The 25,225-nt window shown below is 41.5% G+C and overlaps 1 protein-coding gene across 2 annotated transcripts in view; it reads left to right on the top strand.

The window, feature by feature from the left end:
• LOC115223978 (GPI inositol-deacylase) overlaps positions 1–25,225 on the top strand; it is a 246,082-nt gene that overhangs the window by 15,800 nt on the left and 205,057 nt on the right. For both annotated transcript variants that reach the window (XM_029794744.2, XM_029794743.2), the window contains exons 2-6: positions 4,126–4,193; positions 6,302–6,322; positions 9,736–9,800; positions 19,374–19,456; positions 23,473–23,515. In XM_029794744.2, the coding sequence (XP_029650604.1) occupies positions 4,126–4,193; positions 6,302–6,322; positions 9,736–9,800; positions 19,374–19,456; positions 23,473–23,515 (280 nt within the window). The remainder of the gene's footprint in view (positions 1–4,125; positions 4,194–6,301; positions 6,323–9,735; positions 9,801–19,373; positions 19,457–23,472; positions 23,516–25,225) is intronic.

The following is a 25,225-nucleotide window of genomic DNA, read 5'->3' as shown; positions in this document are numbered from 1 at the left end:
TATGTGTGTGTCTGTGTTTGTCCCCCTAGCATTGCTTGACAACCGATGCTGGTGTGTTTACGTCCCCGTAACTTAGCAGTTTGGCAAAAGAGACCGATAGATTAAGTACTGGGCTTACAAAGAATAAGTCCCGGGATCGATTTGCTTGACTAAAAGGCGGTGCTCCAGCATGGCCGCAGTCAAATGACTGAAACAAGTAAAAGAGTATAAGAGTAAAGAGTACGCACATGCACAAACTGGGCTTCTTTCAGTTTCCGACTATCAAATCCAATGTGCCTTGCAGTGAGACTGAACCCAGAACCATGTGGTTGAGATGTAAACTTCTTACCACTCAGCCACAACTGATCATTAAATTCTGAGTTATGCAAGCGTGGGAAAGCGAATGTTAAATGTTGATATTTAATATCGAGACTACTACCCAGATTTTGTTTATTTATTTTATCGAGAACTTAAGTTTTAATGGTTGTATACTGTCAATCTATATATATATATAGGAGCACTCCGTCGGTTGCGACGATGAGGGTCCCAGCTGATACGATCAACGGAACAGCTTGCTCGTGATATTAACGTGCAAGTGGCTGAGCACTCCACAGACACGTGTACCCTTAACGTAGTTCTCGAGGAGATTCAGCGTGACGCACAGAATGTGACAAGGCTGGCCCTTTGAAATACAGGTACAAGAGAAACAGGAAGAAAGTGCGAGAGAAAGTTGTGGTGAAAGAGTACAGCAGGGTTCACCACCACCCCCTGCCGGAATTTCGTGGAGCTTTAGTTGTTTTTGCTCAATAAACACTCACAATGCCCAGTCTGGGGATCGAAACCGCGATCCTCCGACCGCGAGTCCGCTGCCCTAACCACTGGGCCATTGCGCCTAACTACTGTCAATCTAACGTGAACGTGACAGTAGGGGATTACACCACTGCTGTTTAGCCCTAGGAAGCATCGACGCCTCCTGATGGCTTTGACACATTTTTTTTTCCTGTGAAATACAAGGTATATATATATTTACAAAGGGGAGACAAACACCCCCAACAGCCAGGCCTGCATCTAGAGACACGCATGTTTCAGGATCTTTGTCCATCATCGGTCTAGAGTAGCAGAAGCCTGCCAGCTGACGATTAATTCTTTATTACGATTATAAAATCAGTACATAGAAGAACAATACAGGACATACATACAAAAAACAGTTAAGTGGTTCGTTTAAAAATTTTCCATAATATATGGATTATTCATTATACAAAAAACTGTATTTAAATTGTCCTTTGCATTGACTAATATAACATTACATTAGATTGAAATCTTACCGATATATTTTAAACCCCGGCACCCTATAAGGCCCCGCAGCTTTCCTTTCTTCTTCTCCATCCTTAGTTAAACTGGGTTTCTGACACCCACCTTCTTCGCCACTTCCTTCCATCTTTTTTCATACACACCTCGTGGTAAGATCCTCTTTTCCAGCCCCATTTTGCTCTTCAGATGATATCTGAAGTAAGTGAGCAAGCCGGGGCCTGAGACAAAAGATCCTATTGCGACTCCTTCCATTCTTGTACGCCACATACATTCTTTTACTACTGCAACCGTGCAGTGAAAACATGCTCACCTTCCTGCCAGCTGACGATATCTGTCTCAGCTTCGCAAATATATATATGTAATTTGCAGTGAAGTTTATTTACTGATTACCAAAATCAGAAATATTAAATTTCTAAATATCTCATAAAGATATGTACGGTGGTGGGGCGATAGAATGGTTGTAGACTGTCAATCTAACGTGAACATGACAGTAGGGGATTACACCACTGCTGTTTAGCCATAGGAAGCATCGACGCTTCCTGCTGGCTTCGACACATTTTTCCTGTGTCCTTATATACATTTACGAAGGGGAGGAAAAAATGTGTCGAAGCCATCAGGAGGCGTCGATGCTTCCTAGGGCTAACAGCAGTGGTGTAATCCCCTACTGTCACGTTCACGTTCGATTGACAGTATACAACCATTCTATTGCCCCACCACCGTACATATCTCTATGAGATATTTAGAAATTTAATATTTTTTTTTTTATCAAAATTTTCTTCACAAAGTTTATTTCATTGAGGTATGCTTAGTGACACCTGGTAGTGCTATTGGTATTTGTTGTTATTTCCATTTCTACTGAGCGTTAAACTAATGCACCTGTTTGTTCCCCCACACGCACACACACACATCTGAGTCAAACTGTTATCAGAAATATATGTAATTCCCAGTACGTGTCGAGTGCTACTTTCTTTCATTGTTCAGTCACTAGTATGTGTGTGTATATGTGTCTGTATATGTATATATATATATATATATGTGTGTGTGTGTATGTATATATATATATATATATAAATATGGTTCCAGGTTCAGTCCCACTGCGTGGCATCTTGGGCAAGTGTCTTCTGCTATAGCCCCGGGCCTACCAATGCCTTGTGAGTGGATTGGTAGACGGAAACTGAAAGAAACCTGTCGTATATATGTATATATATATATATATATATATATATTATATATATATATATATAATATATATATATGTGTATGTGTGTTTGTCCCCCTAGCATTGCTTGACAACCGATGCTGGTGTGTTTACGTCCCCATCACTTAGCGGTTCGGCAAAAGAGACCGATAGAATAAGTACTGGGCTAACAAAGAATACGTCCCGGGGTCGATTTGCTTGATTAAAGGCGGTGCACCAGCATGGCCGCAGTCAAATGACTGAAACAACTAAAAGAGTATATATATATAAAATATTAGAAAAAAACCACCTTTTATCAATTCAAAATGAATAATTAAATTACACCATCTAGAAAATCTATATATATAAAACTGTAGTTGTGTGAGTGTCTGTCCCCTTCGATTTAGATTCCTAACTCCTCCCACATTTTGCAGTGCAGTTTAACCAAATTCGGGTATCTTATAGTCGTGATTCATATCGAGCCCGTCTGGGTATTAGCGCGCGTCTACGATGAGTCTACGATTTTAAAAATAATTTAACATCATTTTTTATTCCATTTTAATGCATAATTTTTTGTGTGTCGATGGCGGCGGAGTTGGCGTCCATGGTCAACCTGCACCTGTTTGCTTCTCCCCCTTCTTCCATCCCTTGTGAAGCTGTGGGGAAGGGAGTGTAAGGAAATCAACGTCGTAAAGCGTTGTCAAGGAGACCAGCGTTCTTTTAGAACAACGACTTCATGGCTTGAAGACACCAAAACAGAAATGGTTAAGAAAGCCCGAATTGGCATCTATAAGGGAAGTAACTCTCTAAAAATGCTTATATAGTTATTTCCCTTACAAACCCGAGCAATGCCGGTCGATACTGCTAGTTACATATAATAGAAAAGTTAAAAATAAAATAATTAAAAAGAAAAGATTAAGTAAATTATATATATATATTCTTCAACAAGAATATTGTTGACAGTGACTTCGAAGTTTCAGCCAGGTAAACCATCAATAGACTGTTCAAAATTGTGCAAATGGTTCCGGGTTCAGTCCCACTGCGTGGCACCTTGGGCAAGTGTCTTCTGCTATAGCCTCGGGCTGACCAAAGCCTTGTGAGTGGATTTGGTAGATGAAAACTGAAAGAAGCCCTCTCTGCCTGTGTGGATTGTTTTCAAGTATTTTGGTTTTTCTAGGAGTCCCTTTTTAAAATAGAAGAAATAGCTTAGGTTTTTTTTGGCTGCTATTTCTAAACTTCGGTATGTGGTAAAGCAAATCTTTGCTGAACCCTAATTATTATGTATATATATATATTTATATATATATATATGTGCATGTGTGTATGTATGTATATATATATATGTGTGTATGTATATATATATATATATAGTCGCCATGATAGATCGTTAGCCCCTACACACATTTTTTTCTCTCCTTGTTTTTTTTGTGTCCCTTTCTGTAGAAGAGCGTAGGCTCAAAACGTAAAAGACTTTTTCTATTCCTGAGCATTCTACTAATACATCTGTTTGTTTTGTACACCACCTGTCTTCGTCTTTTGTTTTTTTCGTAAACTCTCCCTATGTATATATATATATATATATAAATGTTTGTGTTTACATATACACCCACACACATATTAATATGTTTCTTTTTCTTTCTTTTTCCACAATTTCATAGAGAGTACCCCTGTCATCAAAAATGCTGTCCAAATTCCCAAAATACAATTTGTACGTCTATGGAGAAGGGTAGGTTCTTTCAGTCTTATTTCTTCCTTTTCAGTTTGTGATGTGCTGTTTGGTGTAAAAATATTGTTTTATTTATTTTTAATATTTTAAAATGGTGTGTGTGTGCATGCATGTATATATCCATATTTTACTACCCACAAGGGGCTAAACATAGAGGGGACAGACAAATGGATTAAGTCGATTATATCAACCCCAGTGCGTAACTGGTACTTAATTTATCGACCCCGAAAGGATGAAAGGCAAAGTCGACCTCGGCAGAATTTGAACTCAGAACGTAACAGCAGACGAAATACCTATTTCTTTACTACCCACAAGGGGCTAAACACAGAGGGGACAAACGGATTAAGTCGATTACATCGACCCCAGTGCGTAACTGGTACTTAATTTATCGACCCCAAAAGGACGAAAGGTAAAGTGGACCTCGGCGGAATTTGAACTCAGAACGTAACAGCAGACGAAATACCTATTTCTTTACTACCTACAAGGGGCTAAACACAGAGGGGACAAACGGATTAAGTCGATTACATCGACCCCAGTGCGTAACTGGTACTTAATTTATCGACCCTGAAAAGGTGAAAGGCAAAGTCAACCTCGGCAGAATTTGAACTCAGAACGTAACAGTAGACGAAATACCTATTTCTTTTCTATGTAACAGTAGACGAAATACGGCTACGCATTTCGCCTGGCGTGCTAACGTTTCTGCCAGCTCGCCGCCTGTATATATCTTCACCTTCACCCTTGTAAATTTGTATTATTGAAACATCTCACTTCTAACTTTAGCTTTCTTACCTGGAATTTCCTGTTTTAATTTTGTCAAATTTACCTGTGAGAACTAGATCTTCAACATATAAGAGTTCCCACCGACAGCCAGTCTTAAGCTACTTTGTGGTGACCTATAGGACTACGATGAATAGGAGAGGTCTAAGGACGAGGACTGAACCTTGATGGACTCCTATCTTAATTCTAAATTTGTCATTGAAATCATTGTTGAGTCTTGCTTTATTTACTGCAACTTTGTATATAGCTTGTACAGCCTACACATTGTTTCGTTAGTGACCACCAAATTACTGAACATGGTACCTTATTTACATTATTTACATATTTTGCCCGGTATGCTAACAATTCTTCCAGCTTGCCACATTAATAATGATAATAATAATAATAATAATAAAATAAGAATAGATATCTTGATGCAACCATTTCCATAGAATGGTTATTTGTTTGTTAAACAATATATTATGTTACCTGATTACATAACCAGTCCATTTCATCAGATTTCTAAGTGTGATAGACAGATTTACTGATCTGTGAGAAATCACACACCATGGTCCAGGATGGATGATTAGGAAAAAAAAAAAGTATTTCTCAACATGCTAATTGTTGAGTCTTGCTTTAATTACTGCAGCTTTGTATATAGCTTGTACAGCCTTCACAAGCCATTTGTCTACACATTGTTTCGTTAGTGAGCACCAAATAACTGAACATGGTACCTTATCTACATTATTTACATTTGACAGATATTTGTCCTCATTTTGTTTGTTAACACAACGCTTCAGCTGATATACCCTCCACCCTTCATCAGGTGTCTTGGGGAAATTTCGAACCTGGGTTCTTATTCCTAAGGTATTTTTCAATGTTATTATTATTATTATTCTATGTTTGACTTTTGCTTTATGTCTGTACAAGTTGGCTCCAAGTCTCACCCAGAGACCTCAAGAGACAACAGGTTGGAAGTTCTGTGCCATATTTTTTTTTTTTTTTTTTGGTGTTGTACTAGTGAATGTCTAATACAAAAATAAAATTTTAAAAAATAAGTAAATAAAAAAATAAAATAAAATAAATAAATAAATAAATAAAAAAAGTTTGTTTTAAACCTTGGGATTACATAGAGAGTATTTTGCGTAGGATATGAGCAGTTCCCATGAGCACTATCTTTTGAATTTCTGCCATTTTGGGGTTTCCTGGTATCTGAGTTGTTGTTGTTATAATTATTATTATTATTATTATTACTACTACTACTACTAGTAGTAGTAGTATGGCATGACTGCCAGACTTTATTGTCTTATAATTATTTTGTGTACTTTATCTTTTTTTGTTGTTTTTTCCAGCTTTTATGCACAATCATTAAGGTGAGCATTGTTACTCTTTTACTTTGTAGTCATTATCATCATCATCATCACTATTGTCATTTCTACCACCGCTATTACTATCATCATCATCATCATCGCTATTCTCACCACCTCCACCCCAACTTTATTGCTACTACTGTTTTAAACCTTTCTCTCACCTTCATCGCGAACATAGTTATAACAACACCGTTATCATCGTGTGTGTATATATATATATATATCTTTATATATAAAACTAAGGTTGTGTGTCTGTCTTCTACGATTTAGATTCCTAACTACTCCCACATTTTGCGGTGCAGTTTAACCAAATTCGGGTATCTTATAGTCGTGATTCATATCGAGCCCTTCTGGCTATTAGCGCGCGTCTACGATGAGTCTACGACTTTTAAAATAATTTAACATAATTTTTTATTCCATTTTAATGCATAATTTTTCGTGTGTCGATGGCGGCGGAGTTGGCGTCCATGGTCACACCTGCACCTGTTTGCTTCTCCCCCTTCTTCCCTCCCTCGTGAAGCCGTGGGGAAGAGAGTGTAAGGAAATCAACGTCGTAAAGCGTTGTCAAGGAGACCAGCGTTCTTTTAGAACAACGACTTCATGGCTTGAAGACACCAAAACAGAAATGGCTAAGAAAGCCCGAATTGGCATCTATAAGGGAAGTAACTCTCTAAAAATGCTTATATAGTTATTTCCCTTACAAACCCGAGCAACGCTGGGCGATACTGCTAGTATATATATAAAGGGGAATATTCTTTATGTTGTATGTCTTATTCTTCTGTTTGTCTTTTCCGTTATTCGAAAAAAAGTTTGTTTTCTATGTTTTTGATTTTATGTTTTCGTTTCTCATGTTCAACGTTTTTTTTTGATGTCCTGTACCCATATATGCATTTATATATACATATATATGTAGGTATGTACATATATATGTACATATAAGGCGCAGGAGTGGCTGTGTGGTAAGTAGCTTGCTAACCAACCACATGGTTCCGGGTTCCATCCCACTGCGTGGCATCTTGGGCAAGTGTCTTCTGCTATAGCCCCGGGCCGACCAATGCCTTGTGAGTGGATTTGGTAGACGGAAACTGAAAGAAGCCTGTCGTATATATATATATATATATATATATATATGTGTGTGTGTGTGTGTGTCTGTGTTTGTCCCCCTAGCATTGCTTGACAACCGATGCTGGTGTGTTTACGTCCCAGTCACTTAGCGGTTCGGCAAAAGAGAGACCGATAGAATAAGTACTGGGCTTACAAAGAATAAGTCCCGGGGTCCATTTGCTCGACTAAAGGCGGTGCTCCAGCATGGCCGCAGTCAAATGACTGAAACAGGTAAAAGAGTAAAAAGAGAGAATATGTATGTATAGATGCATGTATCTATATATTATTTATATATATATAATATATCAGTGTATGTGTCTGTGTTTGTTCCCAACATCTGCTTGACAACCCGTATTGGTGCGTTTATATCTCCATAACTTAGCAGTTTGGCAAAAAGAGACCAATAGTACCAAGCTTATATAAAAAAAAAATGTACTGGGTCGATTCAGTTGATGAAAAATTCTTCAAGGCAGCACCCTAATCATAACCTTTTGGATCTTTTCGGTTTGACCGGTAGTTTTTTCTATCAGTGTCATATGAAATTGTCACCCATAATTATGACCCTATTATCGATCTATTGCATTTCAATCTGTTTTAGGGTTAGGGGTGGAGGGAAGGATATCTTTTTTTCTTCACAAATGTAAATAAACCCAATCTGTTTCTTAAACGAGGGACATATTCATATGGAACAGAATGTTTTTTCTTACCTCAATAGACGTCAGTAATTAGTTGAAATTGCAGAAATTGAATAAAAAAGACAACAAATATCTTACAAACTATAGAATTTTCTCAATAAAGCCAAGAGAAAAAGAGGTTTTATAAACACATTCTACCAGTATATGAAGTTTAAAAGTGTTTAGTTACCTAGAAATTACGTTAAAAACTGCCGTTCAAACCGAAAATATCCAACCTTTCTTCTGTTCGTCTCTGTTTTCTTATCTTTATGTATTTTTCTATACTTCCCAGGTGCTGGATAGGTTGAAAAACACAAATTATTTTCTACTCCTCAGTCACAACAATTTCCATATAGGTGTAGGGTGGCTGCATGGTAAGAAGCTTGCTTACCAACCACATGGTTCTGGGTTCAGTCCCACGGTGTGGCACCTTGGGCAAGTGTCTTTTACTAAAGCCTTGGGCCGACCAAAGCCTTGTGAGCGGATTTGGTAGACGGAAACTGAAAGAAGCTTGTTGTATGTGTGTGTGTTTGTACCTGTGTTTGTCTCCTATCACTATTTGAAAACTGGTGTTAGTGTGTTTACATCCCTGTAAATAAGCAGTTCAACAAAAAGAGACCAATAGAGCAAGCACGAGGCTTAACAAAAAATAAGTCCTGGGGTTGGTTCATTCAACTAAAAATTCTTCAGAAAGGTGCTCCAGCATGGCCACAGTCTAATGACTGAAGCAAGTAAAAGATCCACTTCAGTAAACAGCAGGAGTATATATAAAACCATAAAGTGTAGAATTGATGTAAGATTAGAACTCTGAAGAAATTGGTGAGGGTCATCTTTGGTGTTGGTTAGTGAATAAGAGAGATCCTTGGAGGGTTTCAATAAATTCATTTGCCATAAGTGAAAAATCTGCAGACTCGGGCCTCTCTCCTTTGTCCGACAGATAAAAAAAAAGCTATTGTTCTTTGGTTAAGAGTTGTTGCATTGACGGCACTTATTTGTTTATCTTTTTTTACTGGTTTCTTATAGTAGACTGTGGCCATGCTGGAGCATCACCTTTTTAACTGATTATATTTGAGATTCACTTTTAACTAATTGTTTAAAACTGATCTTTTGAAAATCAGTTAATCATCACTTTTTGACCTGACACTGACCCAACCCTGACCTTACTGATCTCACTGACCTGACCCTGACCTCACTGACCCGACCCTGACCTCAATGACACGACCCTAACCCTACTGACCTGATCCTGACCCCATTGACACAACCCTGACCTCACTGACCTGATCCTGACCTCAATGACCTGATCCTGACCTCACTGACTTGATCCTGACCTCACTGATCTGACTCTGACCTCACTGACCTGACCTTGACGTCCTTGACCATAACCTCCCTGACCTGACCCTGACTCCACTGACCTAACTGTCTGGACCCTGACCTCACTGACACAACCCTTCCCTTGCTGACCCAACCTTGACCTCACTGATTGGACCCTGACTTCACTGACCTGACGCTTCTTAACCTTGCTGTGGTCATTCCTAGAATATCTGACGTTATTATTATTATTATTATTATTATTATTATTATTATTATTATTATTATTATTATTATTACCATCCTCATCGTATTATCTTTGTTTTCCAGAAGCTTCAATTTGCACGGTATCCCGGTTTTATTTATTCCTGGCAATTCTGGAAGTCATAAACAAGGTAAAACTCAGTTTCTTGAACAAATCTTCCCAACACAGCAAAAATACTCAAATTTTTAAGAGACCAAAACCACCACCACCACCACCACCACCTCTAAGTTATTATTTATAGAAGTATTATCCACAGTAGTCCAGAAAATACCGGATGGACTGGAGCTTTTTTTTTATCATTTTAGGCCAGAATACTTCAGTCTGCCTGGACAGTTCTGAACAGTATAATCAACATTCTGAATCTAATGCAGGAGATGACAAGGGATGACCATAACAAATGGCCAAAATGCAGTTCTGGAGAAGATCTGACCAACCTATGTAAACATGAAGTGGGGAGGGAGTGGAACCTACCAAAAATGATGATAAACATCTTCATCATCATTTAGTGTCCGTTTTCCATGCTAGCATGGGTTGGACGGTTCAACTGGGGTCTGTGAAGCCGGAAGGCCGCATCAGGCCCAGTCAGATCTGGCAGTGTTTCTTCGGCTGGATGCCCTTCCTAACGCCAACCACTCCGTGAGTGTAGTGGGTTCTTTTAACGTGCCACCCGCACAGGTGCCAGATGGAGCTGGCAAACGGCCACGAACGGATGGTGCTTTTACGTGCCACCGGCACGGGGGCCAGGCGAGGCTGGCAACGGACATGAACGGATGGTGCTCTTACGTGCCACTGGCACGGGGGCCAGGTGAGGCTGGCAACGGACACGAACGGATGGTGCTTTTACGTGCCACCGGCACGGGGGCCAAGCGAGGCTGGCAGTGGACACGACAATAATAATGATATATATATAATTAGAGGTGAAATAGCACAAATGGAACAAAGGAAATGAGAGATGGACAGGTGTGTAACGTGAAAGGTTAGAACAGGTAGACAAAAATTCTAAAAGGGTTGGATAAAATGTAAAAACATGCCAACAGTAACAGTAAAAAGTAGGAGTGGCTGTGTGGTAAGTAGCTTGCTTACCAACCACATGGTTCTGGGTTCAGTCCCACTACATGGCATTTTGTCTTTAACTATAGTTGACCTCAGGCTGACCAAAGCCTTGTGAATGGATTTGGTAGACGGAAACTGAAAGAAGCCCATCTTTATATATATATATATATATATATATATATATCATCATCATCATCGTTTAACGTCTGTTCTCCATGCTAGCATGGGTTGGACGGTTCGACCGGGGATCTGGGAAGCCAGAAGGCTGCACCAGGCTCCAGTCTTATCTGGCAATGTTTCTACAGCTGGATGCTCTTCCTAACGCCAACCACTCTGTGAGTGTAGTGGGTGCTTTTATGTATATTTGAGCATGGCCACTGCCAGTACCGCTTGACTGGCCCTCGTGCCGGTGGCATGTAAATGCACCTACTACACTCTTGGAGTGGTTGGCGTTAGGAAGGGCATCCAGCTGTAGAAACGCTGCCAGATCAGATTGGAGTCTGGTGCAGCCATCTGGTTTGCCAGACCTCAGTCAAATCGTCCAACCCATGCTAGCATGGAAAATGGACGTTAAACAATGATGACGATGATATGTTTGTGTGTCTGTGTTTGTCTCCCCAACATCACTTCACAACCGATGCTGGTGTGTTTACGTTCCCGTTACTTAGCAGTTCGGCAAGAGAAACCAATAGAATAAGTACTAGGCTTACAAAGAATAAGTCCTAGGGTGGATTTGCTCAACTAAAGGCGGTGCTCCAGCATGGCCACAGTCAAATGACTGAAGCAAAAAAAAAAAAAACAGTGAATTGTGCGCTGGAAAGAAGTAAAAGGATATTTTGGGTGAACCCTTTAACAAAATAGAATAAAAGGCGGTGAGCTGGCAGAAACGTTGGCACGCCAGGTGAAATGCTTAGCGGTATTTCGTCTGCCGTTACATTCTGAGTTCAAATTCCGCCTAGGTCGACTTTGCCTTTTATCCTTTCGGGGTCAATAAACTAAGTACCAGTTACACACTGGGGTCAATGTATTCGACTTAATACCTTTGTCTGTCCTTGTTTATCCCCTCTATGTCTAGCCCCTTGTGGGCAATAAATAAATAAGGATAAAATGCAAGATAAAAAGAAATCTGAAACAATACCTGTTTGAAGCATTTGTAAGCACCATCCGTTCGTGGCCTTTGCCAGCCTTGCCTGGCCCCCGTGCCGGTGGCACGTAAAAAGCACCATCCAGTTGTGGCCGTTGCCAGCCTCGCCTGGCCCCCGTGCCAGTGGCACGTAAAAAGCACCATCCGATCGTGGCCGTTTGCCAGCCCCGTCTGGCACCTGTGCCGGTGGCACGTAAAAAGCACCCACTACACTCACAGAGTGGTTGGCGTTAGGAAGGGCATCCAGCCGTAGAAACATTGCCAGATCAGACTGGAGCCTTGTGCAGCCTTCTGGCTTCCCAGACCCCAGTTGAACCGTCCAACCCATGCCAGCATGGAAAGCGGATGCTAAATGATGATGATGATGATGATGCTGCACAAAAATATTGATATACCTACATTTATACTCTTTACTCTTTTTACTCTTTTACTTGTTTCAGTCATTTGACTGCGGCAATGCTGGAGCACCGCCTTTAGTCAAGCAAATCGACCCCGGGACTTATTCTTTGTAAGCCCAGTACTTATTCTATCGGTCTCTTTTGCCGAACCGCTAAGTGACGGGGACATAAACACACCAGCATCGTTTGTCAAGCAATGCTAGGGGGACAAACACAGACACACAAACACACACACACATATATACATATATACATATATACGGCAGGCTTCTTTCAGTTTCCGTCTACCAAATCCACTCACAAGGCATTGGTCGGCCCGGGGCTATAGCAGAAGACACTTGCCCAAGATGCCACGCAGTGGGACTGAACCCGGAACCATGTGGTTGGTTAGCAAGCTACTTACCACACAGCCACTCCTGCGCCTATTCACTTTTAATATACTTCTCAATCATTGTCTTTCCTTCCATCATATTCCTCTTTTGTATTTCAACCTCATTCGATCCATTCCCCCTAAGCAACCCTTCTCACTTGATGTCGTCATCTTGTTCTATCTTTGCCCTTCATTCACACATTTCAAAGATTAACTTTTGGTATTTTTTCTCAGTTTTTTTCTTTTTGCAGTTTTTTTCCTGGATGTTTTTTTCTCCCTGGGACAGGCCTTAATCAATAATCCAGATATTTTGGTGATTATTTTCTTAACTTAAATCCTCTGGAAAGTGGTGGATTTATGCATGTGATATTCAAATATCCAACACAACTTCTCCTTCCCCATGGCTCTGCTATTCCATCTGGTCTTACACCACACTCGGTTTTTCAAATGAATCCCTACTTGCTTTGCTGAAACTGTTGCCCAACCCATCACTGTTTTGGTATATCTTTTCACAAAACCATTCTTAGAAAATATTTTACATCCAGACACAGCAGATGATAAACCATTTCCCCTTTTTCTTTGCATCCTCCACATTTATTTCTTCTACAAGCTTCTTCATACCATTGCTTCCTGCATGAGGAGGCGCAATGGCCCAGTGGTTAGGGCAGCGGACTCGCGGTCATAGGATCGCGGTTTCGATTCCCAGACCGGGCGTTGTGAGTGTTTATTGAGTGAAAACACCTAAAAGCTCCACTAGGCTCCGGCAGGGGATGGTGGTGATCCCTGCTGTACTCTTTCACCACAACTTTCTCTCACTCTTACTTCCTGTTTCTGTTGTACCTGTATTTCAAAGGGCCGGCCTTGTCACTCTCTGTGTCACGCTGAAAATCCCCGAGAACTACGTTGAGGGTACGCGTGTCTGTGGAGTGCTCAGCCACTTACACGTTAATTTCACGAGCAGGCTGTTCCGTTGATTCGGATCAACCGGAACCCTCATCGTCGTAACCGACGGAGTGCTTCAAGACAAAGCTTCCTGCATGTTAATGATAAAACATATTTTTTCCTGAAATCTAAATTTTAAACATCCATGACTTGAAAAAAAAAAGATTGAAATCCAATTTAAATTCTCAAAGACTTGATTAGACTTTAGTCTATACAGTTTTGTCCTTTTTCTGCTTTGGCAACAGGTGGGGGTTGGCGTCAGGAAGGGCATCCGGCCGTAGAAAACTTGCCACATGCATAGCGCTGCGCATATATGCATACATTTTTTGTAGGCGCGGGCATGGCTGTGTGGTTAGGGAGCTTGCTTCCTAACTACATGGTTCCGGGTTCAGTCCCACTGCGTGGCACTTTGGGCAAGTGTCTTCTGCTATAGCCCCGACCCGACCGGAGCTTTGTGATTGAATTCGGTAGGTGGAAGTTACTGCCGTGTGTGTATGTGTGCGTATAGCTGCTCAGTGCTTCTCTGAAAGAGAGAGAGAGAGGGTAGTGGAATTTTTCCATATTTAAAATTTTAGTGATTTGGTTAGAAAATGAAGAGTGGTGGCCATGACATTTTTCAAGGCGTTGGCTGAGAGTGGTGGGAGAGAGGAAGCTGTCCTTTGGATGGAAATGTGGCTGTAATGATTGTAACAGAGAGGACAGGTATTGAAGGACCAGGTTATGGTATTATGCCAACAAAGCACGCGGAGTTCTGTTTTTGATTCGACGGTCATTCGGAATGCTCACAGCAGCCATATTCCTACCGCTCTGTCACGCTCGTGAGACCCATATTGGAGTACGGGATTGAAGCCTCTTCTCCTTATCTCCTCAAAGACATACATCATCTCGAAAGAGTCCAGAAGCTGGCTACCCGCATGGTTCTTGGTCTCAAGCATTTTGTCTTATGAAGAAAGGCTGAAGATGCTCGACCTTTATTCTCTAGAAAAACGCCGCCGCCATGGTGATCTCATTCTTGCTCACAACATCATAAGCGGAAAGTGTAACCTCTCGAATAGGCTGTTCTTCACTCCTGCTCCAGAGCGTAGGCTGTGGGGTCACTCTGAAAAGCTCTATCTGCAACGATTTCATCTCAGTCGAAGGAGAGGGACTTTCTCCGTCCGGGTTGCGGATCCGTGGAATAAGCTGCCGGACAAGATAGTGAAGATGCCGACGACCGCTTGGTTCAAAGTCTCTCTTGACCAGAAATGGCCTGAACTCTTTGCATGAACACCCTCCCTGTACATAACTCCATGTCCCCCTACATGGCCTTGCTTTTGCTTTTTGAGCCAAAAAATTAACTTAAACTGTGAAAGGTAGAAGAAAGCAACACATGAGATTAAATGTTTTGATAGGGAAATGATATAATGCCTTACATAAGATATTAATTATTTCTGTATACATGCACAATACAGGCCTTGGATTTGTTGGATTCTGCCAGACTACCCAACCATACTGGCACGGGTGGGATGGTTGAAGATTTGCTGCTGCTGCTGCTGCTGCTGCTGCTACTACTACTACTACTACTACTACTACTACTACCACTACCACCACCACCACCACCACTATCACTACTACTACTACTACTATTACCGCTATCACTACTACTACTACTACTACCACCACCACCACTATCACTACTACTACTACTACCGCTATCACTACTACTACTACTACTACCACCACCACTATCACTTCTACTACTACCGCTATCACTACTACTACTACCACCACCACCACTACTACTACTACTACTACCACTATCACTACTACTACTACTACTATCACTACCACTATCACTACTACTACTACTACTACTACCACCACCACCACCACTACTACTACTACTACTACTATCACTACTACTACTACTACTACCACTACCACCACCACTACTACTACTACTACTACATCTACTACTACTACTATCACTTATACTACTACTACTACTACTACTACTACTACTATCACTTATACTACTACTACTACTACTACTACCACTACCACTACTACTACTACTACTACTAAGATGTGTACTGGGGTTGGCTTCACTTGGGGCTTCAGCTGGAAACTTCCATGTTCACTGCAGCACCTCCCTACTCAACCTGGCAATTCAGAAAAGTCACCTCAGATCTCTTTTACTTGTTTCAGTCATCTGACCGTGGTCATGCTGGAGCAGTGCCTTTAGTCGAGCAAATTGCAACCAAGGACTTATTCTATCAGTGTCTTTTGCCGAACCGCTAAGTTACGGGGGACGTAAACACACCAGCATAGGTTGTCAAGTGATGTTGGGGGGGACAAACACATACATATATATATACTCTCTTTTACTTGTTTCAGTCATTTGACTGTGGCCATGCTGGAGCACCGCCTTTAGTCGGGACTTATTCTTTGTAAGCCCAGTACTTATTCTATCGGTCTCTTATGCCGAACCGCTTAGTTACGGGGACGTAAACACACCAACATCGGTTGTCAAGCGATGTTGGGGGGACAAACACAGACACGCAAACATATACACACATACATATATATATACGACAGGCTTCTTTCAGTCTCCGTCTACCAAATCAACTCACAAGGCTTTGGTTGGACCAAAGCTATAGTTGAAGACATTTGCCCAAGATGCCACGCAGTGGGATTGAACCCGGAACCATGTGGTTGGTAAGCAAGCCACTTACCACACAGCCACTCCTATGCCTGATGATGATGATGATGATGATAGGAATAGGTATTGCAGTTTTATAATTTGGGAGCAGTTATAACAGTGAGGAGGGAGGGAGAAGTTGTCAAAAAAGATGTTTCATTCCACACCTCTGATCTGATCATTGACGAAATTCTTCTGAATTTGGAATTGTAATGGAATTGTGCAATAATCTGGTGACACACAGACCCTTTTTTTCATGTTTTACTTGAATAAACAGAGATAACGTAAAATTGTAATCACTCTTTGGTCTTTCAGAAGACAAGATACGCTCCTAATGCTGGTGCATGATAAATGCACTCAGAAGGCTCATGGCTCAGTGGTTTAGAACGTCAGGTTCACAATCATGAGGTAGTAAGTTCGATTCCTGGACTGGGCTGTTGGTTGTGTGTGAAGGCACATGGCTTGGTCACTTAGAGCATTGGGCTCACAATCATGAGGAAGTGAGTTTGATTCCTGGACTGGGCTGTGTGTTGTGTTCTTGAGCAAGACTCTTTATTTCACATTGCTCCAGTTCACTCAGCTGTAGAAATGAATTGCAACGTCACTGGTGCCAAGCTGTATCAGCCTTTGCCTTTCCCTTGGGTAACACTGGTGGTGTGGAGAGGGGAGGCCGGTATGCATGGGCAACTGTTGGTCTTCCATAAGCAACTGCCCAAATTTGTGCCTCAGAGGGTAACTTTCTAGATGTAATCCCATGGTTATTCGTGACTATAGGGGATCTTTATTATTGTGTAAGAGACACCCTTTACACTTTTTTTTTACACACCAAAAGTGGTCAGTAAGCAAAGGAAGACCATGTAGGACGCAGAGAACTCTTTAGATCCTTTATTTCTTCTTTCTAAGCTTAGACACTGTTAAGAGAGAAGTGTGGAGTGTGGCATTGTAGGGGACAATATTAGTCTGGGCCTGTTGACCTATGTAGGCTGATTGGGAACGATGTCAGTAACCCTGTTGATGGACAGAGCTGTTGTTTGGTACCCCAGATTCAAAATACAAAAAATAGGTACTTCCTTCACATGTCCATCAAACTGTAATCATAACATTTTCTCGGAGGTACCAAAATATCTTTGGCACATATCTTGGCCTGTCTTTCTTGTCCAGCCATTCTCTCAGATCTCTTTCTGTTACCGTATATGATGCCCTTTATATTGCAGGTCTTGTTACATTATATAAAAAACGGCTCTCAGCCTTGCCTGATGACTACTAATTATCACAATTTTTAAGGTTCATTTAGTTTCATTCAGTTCACGTGGGGCTCATTTTGTAATCGACTTAATCCCTTTGTCTGTCCTTGTTTGTCCCCTCTGTGTTTAGACCCTTGTAGGCAATAGTAGGAGCACTCCGTCGGTTACGATGACGAGGGTCCCAGCTGATACGATCAACGGAACAGCTTGCTCGTGGAATTAACGTGCAAGTGACTGAGCAATCCACAGACATGAGTACCCTTAACGTAGTTCTCAGGGAGATTCAGCATGACACAGAGTGTGACAAGGCCGGCCCCTTGAAATACAGGTACAACTCATTTTTGCCAGCTGAGTGGACTGGAGCAACGTGAAATAAAGTGTCTTGCTCAAGGACACAACGCATCGCCGGGAATCGAACTCACGACCTTACAATCGTCAGCCGAATGCCCTAACCACTAAGCCATGCGCCTTCACTCCTTGTAGGCAATAAAGAAATAAGAAATCCTGCTAAGCAGTTCCTCTGGCATGCTAATGATTCTGTCAGCTTGCTGCCTTTTCACAGTTAGTAATATTACCAACTAGTAATATTACCTATTAACACCTAGTAACCTGGGTCATTTGATGGAGTTCAGTACTGAGGGTAGTTGATTGTGGTTTTGCTGAGTGAAGGTGACCAGTCAGGCAGATGGCCCTGGAAACTCTACATGAAGTTTATATTACCAATTCTTTGCTTGCTTAGGAAAGTGGTCAGTGGGTTGATTCAGTACTGGAAGCATTCCGTCGGTTACGACGACGAGGGTTCCGGTTGATCCGAATCAACGGAACAGCCTGCTCGTGAAATTAACGTGCAAGTGGCTGAGCACTCCACAGACACATGTACCCTTAACGTGGTTCTCGGGGATATTCTGCGTGACACAGAGAGTGACAAGGCCGGCCCTTTGAAATACAGGTACAACAGAAACAGGAAGTAAGAGTGAGAGAAAGTTGTGGTGAAAGAGTACATCAGGGATCACCAGCATCCCCTGCTGGAGCCTCGTGGAGCTTCAGGTGTTTTTGCTCTATAAACACTCACAACGCCCGGACTGGGAATTGAAACCGCGATCCTATGACCGCGAGTCCACTGCCCTAACCACTGGGCCATTGCGCCTCCACATTGATTCAGTAGAATACTAATTGAAATGCATTGCTATGTTTATCTTGGCTCTTTGCACTTGTTCAAATAATTCTAAGGTCCATTTAAACCTTTTTTTCCTTGTGGGTTACTCTTGGAGCAAATAAGACCACCAAAAGCTGCAATATGGAAAAGAGTTCGAAAGACTAACTATATCACTTCATCTACCGTATGGCCTAACAAATGATACATTCAGACCTTAGGTAGAGGGATGCATTTGAAAAATATCTTGTGGTCACTACCTGATGCCAGTACAACCAGCAATAACCCTGCAACTTATTATAGGATACATGAAGTAGGAGAACGAAGAATGCAGGTCTCACGACCCCAAAACATATCCAGAAAGGAATGACCATTAGTAACTGGGATTTTCGGGAACCAGCAATAACCCTGCAACATATTATAGGATGCATGGAGTAGGAGCACGAAGAATGCGGGTCTCACGACCCCAAAACATACCCAGAAAGGAATGACCATTAGTAACTGGGATTTTCGGGGGAATTTAGTTGCTAATTCTACCAAGTCAAGCAAGTACATAGAGACTGTCATAGATTGAAGTGTTTGTCCTAGAGTATATTGCTATCATTGTTGTGTTGGTGGTGGTGTGTATACAGTGGAAGGTTGACAAACACTAAAATGTTGAATGCTGTCCATGATGTCCACTAATAGATACATGTTAAAGTAATGTCTTTCTTTTGCAGTCCGTTCCTTAGCATCGGTGGCTTTCAGGAAATCTGAAAATTTACCATTCCTTTTCAACTACTTCTCTGTTGATCTAAATGAGGTAAGTAATTTTTCTTACATTTATTATTACCTTTTCGTTCTTTCACCTGTCTTTTACTCTCTCATTTGCTTCTTTTTCTTTTTCTTTTTTTCAATTATTTACAATACTCCATTTATATATATATGTATTGTAATTGTGGTGGAGGTGCGTGGCTCAGTGGTTAGGGTGTCAGCATCATGATCGTAAGATTGTGGTTTCGATTCCTGGACCGGGCGACGCGTTGTGTTCTTGAGCAAAACACTTCATTTCACTTTGCTCCATTTCACGTCCACTCAGCTGGCAAAAATGAGTAATGCTGCGATGGACTGGCGTCCTGTCCAACTGGGGAACACATACACCATTGAAACCGGGAAACCGCCCATGAGCCTGGCTAGGCTTTAAAAGGGTGCATTTATTATTTTATTTTATTGTAATTGTGATTCTTACCGGTGTCGTGTAAATGGCACCCATTCTGGTGGCACCCAAAAAGCACCCATTCTGGTAGCATGTAAAACGCACCCATTCTGGTGGCACATAAAACGCACCCATTCTGGTGGCACGTAAAACGCACCCATTCTGGTGGCATGTAAAAAGCACCCATTACATGCTCGGAGTGGATGGCATTAGGAAGGGCACCCAGCTATAGAAACCATGCCAAATCAGATTGGAACCTGGTGCAGCTCTCCATCTTATCAGTTTCAATCAAACTGTCTAACCCATGCCAGCATGGAAAGTGGACTTTAAATGATAATGTGTGTGTGTATGTGTATATATATATAACCATCTGTGTATCATAGTTAACACAAATACATTGTTGTAAACAAATTTACTGTGGCGAGCTGGCAGAATCGTTAGCACGCCGGGCAAAATGTTTAGCAGCATTTCGTCTGCTGTTACGTTCTGAGTTCAAATTCCGCCGATGTCGACTTTGCCTTTCATCCTTTCAGGGTCGATTAAATAAGTATCAGTTATGCACTGGGGTCGATGTAATCGACTTACTCCGTTTGTCTGTCCTTGTTTGTCCCCATCTGTGTTTAGCTCCTTGTGGGTAGTAAAAGAATAGGTATTTGTCCAGAGATAGTATCTTTCATATAACTGTTGTGTTTTTAAACATGGCATATCCTGCAAGAGAGGCTATCTTCATCCACAGCAAAATATAACCTGACAAAGGTAGTGTTTAGAGTTTACCTTTGTTGCCCACTCACCTTGCATTCTTAACCAAATTTTTTCATTTACCTCGCAATGTAAAGAAAGGGTGTAATTTGGATCATGGTATTGAGTTACCTCCCTTACATATACTCTTTTACTCTTTACTCTTTTACTTGTTTCAGTCATTTAACTGCGGCCATGCTGGAGCACCGCCTTTAGTCGAGCAAATCGACCCCGGGACTTATTCTTTGTAAGCCCAGTACTTATTTTATCGGTCTCTTTTTTGCCGAACCGCTAAGTTACGGGGACATAAACACACCAGCATCGGTTGTCAAGCAATGCTAGGGGGACAAACACAAACACACAAACACACACATACATATATATATATACATATATACGACAGGCTTCTTTCAGTTTCTGTCTACCAAATCCACTCACAAGGCTTTGGTCGGCCCGAGGCTATAGTAGAAGACACTTGCCTGAGGTGCCACGCAGTGGGACTGAACCCGGAACCATGTGGTTGGTTAGCAAGCTACTTACCACACAGCCACTCCTGCGCCATACATTGACAAATTTCAGAGGTAATCACCTGAGATATTTATCTTAAATATTGTATGTCACAGAAAGAAAAAGTGACTTGTGGTGAGCGCACAGAAATGAACAGCTTTATGTTTTTTTAGTGTGTGTTTTATGGGAAGAGTTTATGAAAAAAAAAAAAGTAAGTAGCTTGCTTACGAATGACATGGTTCTGGGTTCAGTCCCAACTGCGTGGCACCTTGGGCAAGTATTTTCTACTATAGCCTCGGGCCGACAAAAGCCTTGTGAGTGGATTTGGTAGACAGAAACTGAAAGAAGCCTGTCGTATATATGTATATATATATATATATATATATATATGTGTTTGTGTGTCTGTGTTTGTCCCCCTAGCGTTGCTTGACAACCGATGCTGGTGTGTTTACGTCCCCGTAACTTAGCGTTTCGGCAAAAGAGACCGATAGAATAAGTACTGGGCTTGCAAAGAATAAGTCCCGGGGTCGATTTGCTCGACTAAAGGCGGTGCTCCAGCATGGCCACAGTCAAATAACCGAAACAAGTAAAAGAGTAAAGAGTGTAAACACCATCTACGACGGCTATAATTACAAAGATTTGTCAGTCTGCTTCGAGGTCCCAGCAGGCAAAATGGAAAAGGTGTTGCCCTGGAGAATGGCGAGAGAGAGGCGCACTGGAACAGCCATTCTGACTCATAGGGTTTGCACTTGGGGATAACTATTTCTGTCCCAACAGCAGTGAGCAGGGAATTAGTCCAGTGACCAAGAATGCCAGAGATCTCCACTGCCAGAGCTGATTCTGTCCGTTATCCGAACGCAGCTCGGACAACGGACAGTCAACGACTATTGAAAAGCTTGCAAGACACAACGGGTGGCTGTGTGGTAAGTAGCTTGCTTACCAACCACATGGTTCCAGGTTCAGTCCCACTGCGTGGCACCTTGGGCAAGTGTCTTCTACTATAACCTCAGGCCGACCAAAGCCTTGTGAGTGGATTTGGTAGATGGAAACTGAAAGAAGCCCATCATATATATGTATATATATATGTGTGTGCGTGTATGTATGTGTGTCTGTGTTTGTCCCCCTAGCATTGCTTGACAACCGATGCTGGTGTGTTTATGTCCCTGTCACTTAGCGGTTCAGCAAAAGAGACCGATAGAAAAAGTACTGGGCTTAGAAAGAATAAGTCCCGGGGTCGAGTTGCTCGATTAGAGGCGGTGCTCCAGCATGGCCGCAGTCAAATGACTGAAACAAGTAAAAAGAGTAAAGAGTAAATGAGTGGAAACTTTACCAGTGCGTGTGTTAAATAATGAGGCACTAAAACAGACTGACTCAGACACAAAATATTACCTCATTGATATAAGGGAAATAACTCAGTAGTTTTGAGGCTAATTACTAACCTTAGATTGTGTGTGTGTGTGAAATATTTACCGTATTTTAACGTGTATAAGGAACCCCCTAATTTTTGGGGCTTAAAATTTGGAAAAAGGGTTTTGTAAGGGATTATGAGGATCTTTTCGGTTTGAACGGCAGTTTTTTAAAATAATTTCCATGTAACTAAACACTTTTAAACTTCGTATACTGGTAGAATGTGTTTATAAAACATCTTTTTCTCTTGGCTTTATTGAGAAAATTCTATAGTTTGTAAGATATTTGTTGTTTTTCTTCTTCAATTTCTGCAATTTCAACCAATCACTGACGTCTATTGAGGTAAAAAACATTCTGTGCCATATGAATATGTCCCTCGTTTAAGAAACAGATTGGGTTTATTTACATTTGTGAAGAAAAAAAGATACCCTTCCCCCTAACCCTAACCAACCCTAACCCTAAAACAGATTGAAATACAATAGATCGATACTAGGGTCATAATTATGGGTGACAATTTCATATGACACCGCAAGAAGAAATGCCGTTCAAACCGAAAAGATCCAATTATGATAGTATCCATGTATAAGAAACTCCCACTTCTTTTTAACCTAATTTTTTGACAAAAACGGGTACCTTATACTTGTTAAAATACGGTACTTAGAAATAATATGTAATCAGTGAAACTCGAAATTATGACTTTACCATTCCTGGACCCCCCACCCAGTGTTGACTCTTTAAAAAAAGAGTACTCAGTACCATATTAGAGATTAATTACGTTTAATTTTACTTGAGTCAGCCTCTTGCTACTCTGAGAGTTTCACATGTGGTTGTACAGGATCTCCAGGCAAGTTCAGACTCATTGGAGCAGCTTCAAGACCCTATGCACACGCAGAGTAAACTCAGAGCAGCAACAGACTGTGACATATCCACAATGTTTAGTTATAAACTTTTATCATTTCTCTTTCACCCAGGAAATCTCTGCACTGAATGGCGGAACTCTTCAAGATCAGACAGGTATAAACTTTAAATATTTTGTTTGCAGAGGATATTAACAGTGTACATCAGTAGGTCCCAAGCTTTTTGGGGCTGCTGTCCTGTTGGTACCCAGTCTCCATTCTTAGCACCCTGCTCTCCCCTTATCACCATAAACATAGACCATTTTTTGCAGCAAATTCAAAACAACTATATTTCACAAATAGAACTTAACCTAATTAATCCATTATTTTGTTGTTTATACATCCATTGCCCATTTTTGGGCATCACATTATCACCCCACTTTTCCTCAATGCTCCCCAGGACTTCCTCCCCCAGTGAGCAGTACCATTCTTCCCTATTGGTTACCCCCATTATCACCCCACTTTTTCTCAATGCTCCCCAGGACTTCCTCCATCACCCCCACCCAAGGAGGTAGTACCATTCCCCTTTTGGTTACTCCCGTTATCACCCCGCTTTTCCTCAATGCTCCCCAGGACTTCTTCCATCACCCACACCCAAGGAGGTAGTAACTTTCCCCCGTTTGGTTACCCCCATTATCACCCCGCTTTTCCTCAATGCTCCCCAGGACTTCCTCCATCACCCCCACCCAAGGAGGTAGTACCATTCTCCCTTTTGGTTACCCCCATTATCACCCCGCTTTTCCTCAGTGCTCCCCAGGACTTCCTCCCCCACCCCACCGAAGGAAACAGTACCATCCCCACTCTTTTGGTCACCCCAGTTTTTCTCAGTGACTCTGGGACTTCCTGCCACCCCCAGTGGGGGGGGGGGAAGTACTGTCACCCACTTTTGGCTACTCCATTATTGCCCCAGTTTTCCTCATCATCCCTCAGGACTTTCCACCACTTGCAGGAGTGCAGTACTGTCATCCCCTTTTGGCCACCCCATTATTGTCCTCTTTGTTCCCTCCATCCAGGACTTTCCACCACTTCTAGAAGGGCAGTACTGCCCACTTTGGGAACTACTGGTGTACATTATTTGATGTTACTTGAATATTCTCTTGTTTGTTTAATGACTTTTGTTTTGTTTTTTTCTTCCTCTTACTAGTATGGATTTAATGTGAAGGTATTTGAGGCAGGATTTCCATGGCTTAATGCTACTCTTGTTGCCAGCCCATACCTGTTTTACAAGGAAGGGATTTTTATTTACTCGTGGAGAATTTGAAAGTGGAGAGATAACAGATGATTGATAGGAAATGTCAACAAACATTACCATTTGTTACTCAAAGCAGATTATAAATTTAACACTAGCACTATGACCCAGCGTTGCCGGGTCATAATGCTAGTGCATGCATATACAGCTGCGTGCGCACATACACGCGAGTACTGTCCAAATCTCTGACCAGTCACATACAGCTAGCTGGCATTCAGTTGGCATATCAAGTTTCGGGCATTTTGATTGGGTTTTGGATAGAAAATTCACAAAAAAGTCACTTCTATTGATTTTTTAATGGCTTTGTTGGGTGACTGGGGAAATGTAAAGATGTGCACGACCACCCTTGGACGGTTTTGAATGACCATAGAAAGTGCGAGCCCTCTAACTGAAAAATTGTGGATTTGTATAAAGGACACACACACACAGACATTTTGCTGTTTATATATATAGAGCAGTGCTTTTCAAACTTTTTGCTGGAGCGGAACCCCAAGAAAACATTCCACTGGCTTGAGGAACCCCTGTGCAATAATTTAATAGTCTTATGCACACATATCTGCACAGGAGAATTAAAAATTA

Source organism: Octopus sinensis, linkage group LG24 (genome assembly GCF_006345805.1).
Source record: "Octopus sinensis linkage group LG24, ASM634580v1, whole genome shotgun sequence".
NCBI classification, from domain to species: domain Eukaryota; kingdom Metazoa; phylum Mollusca; class Cephalopoda; order Octopoda; family Octopodidae; genus Octopus; species Octopus sinensis.
The sequence above is the reverse complement of the archived record's forward strand: the minus strand, read 5'-3'. Positions and strand labels throughout refer to the sequence as shown.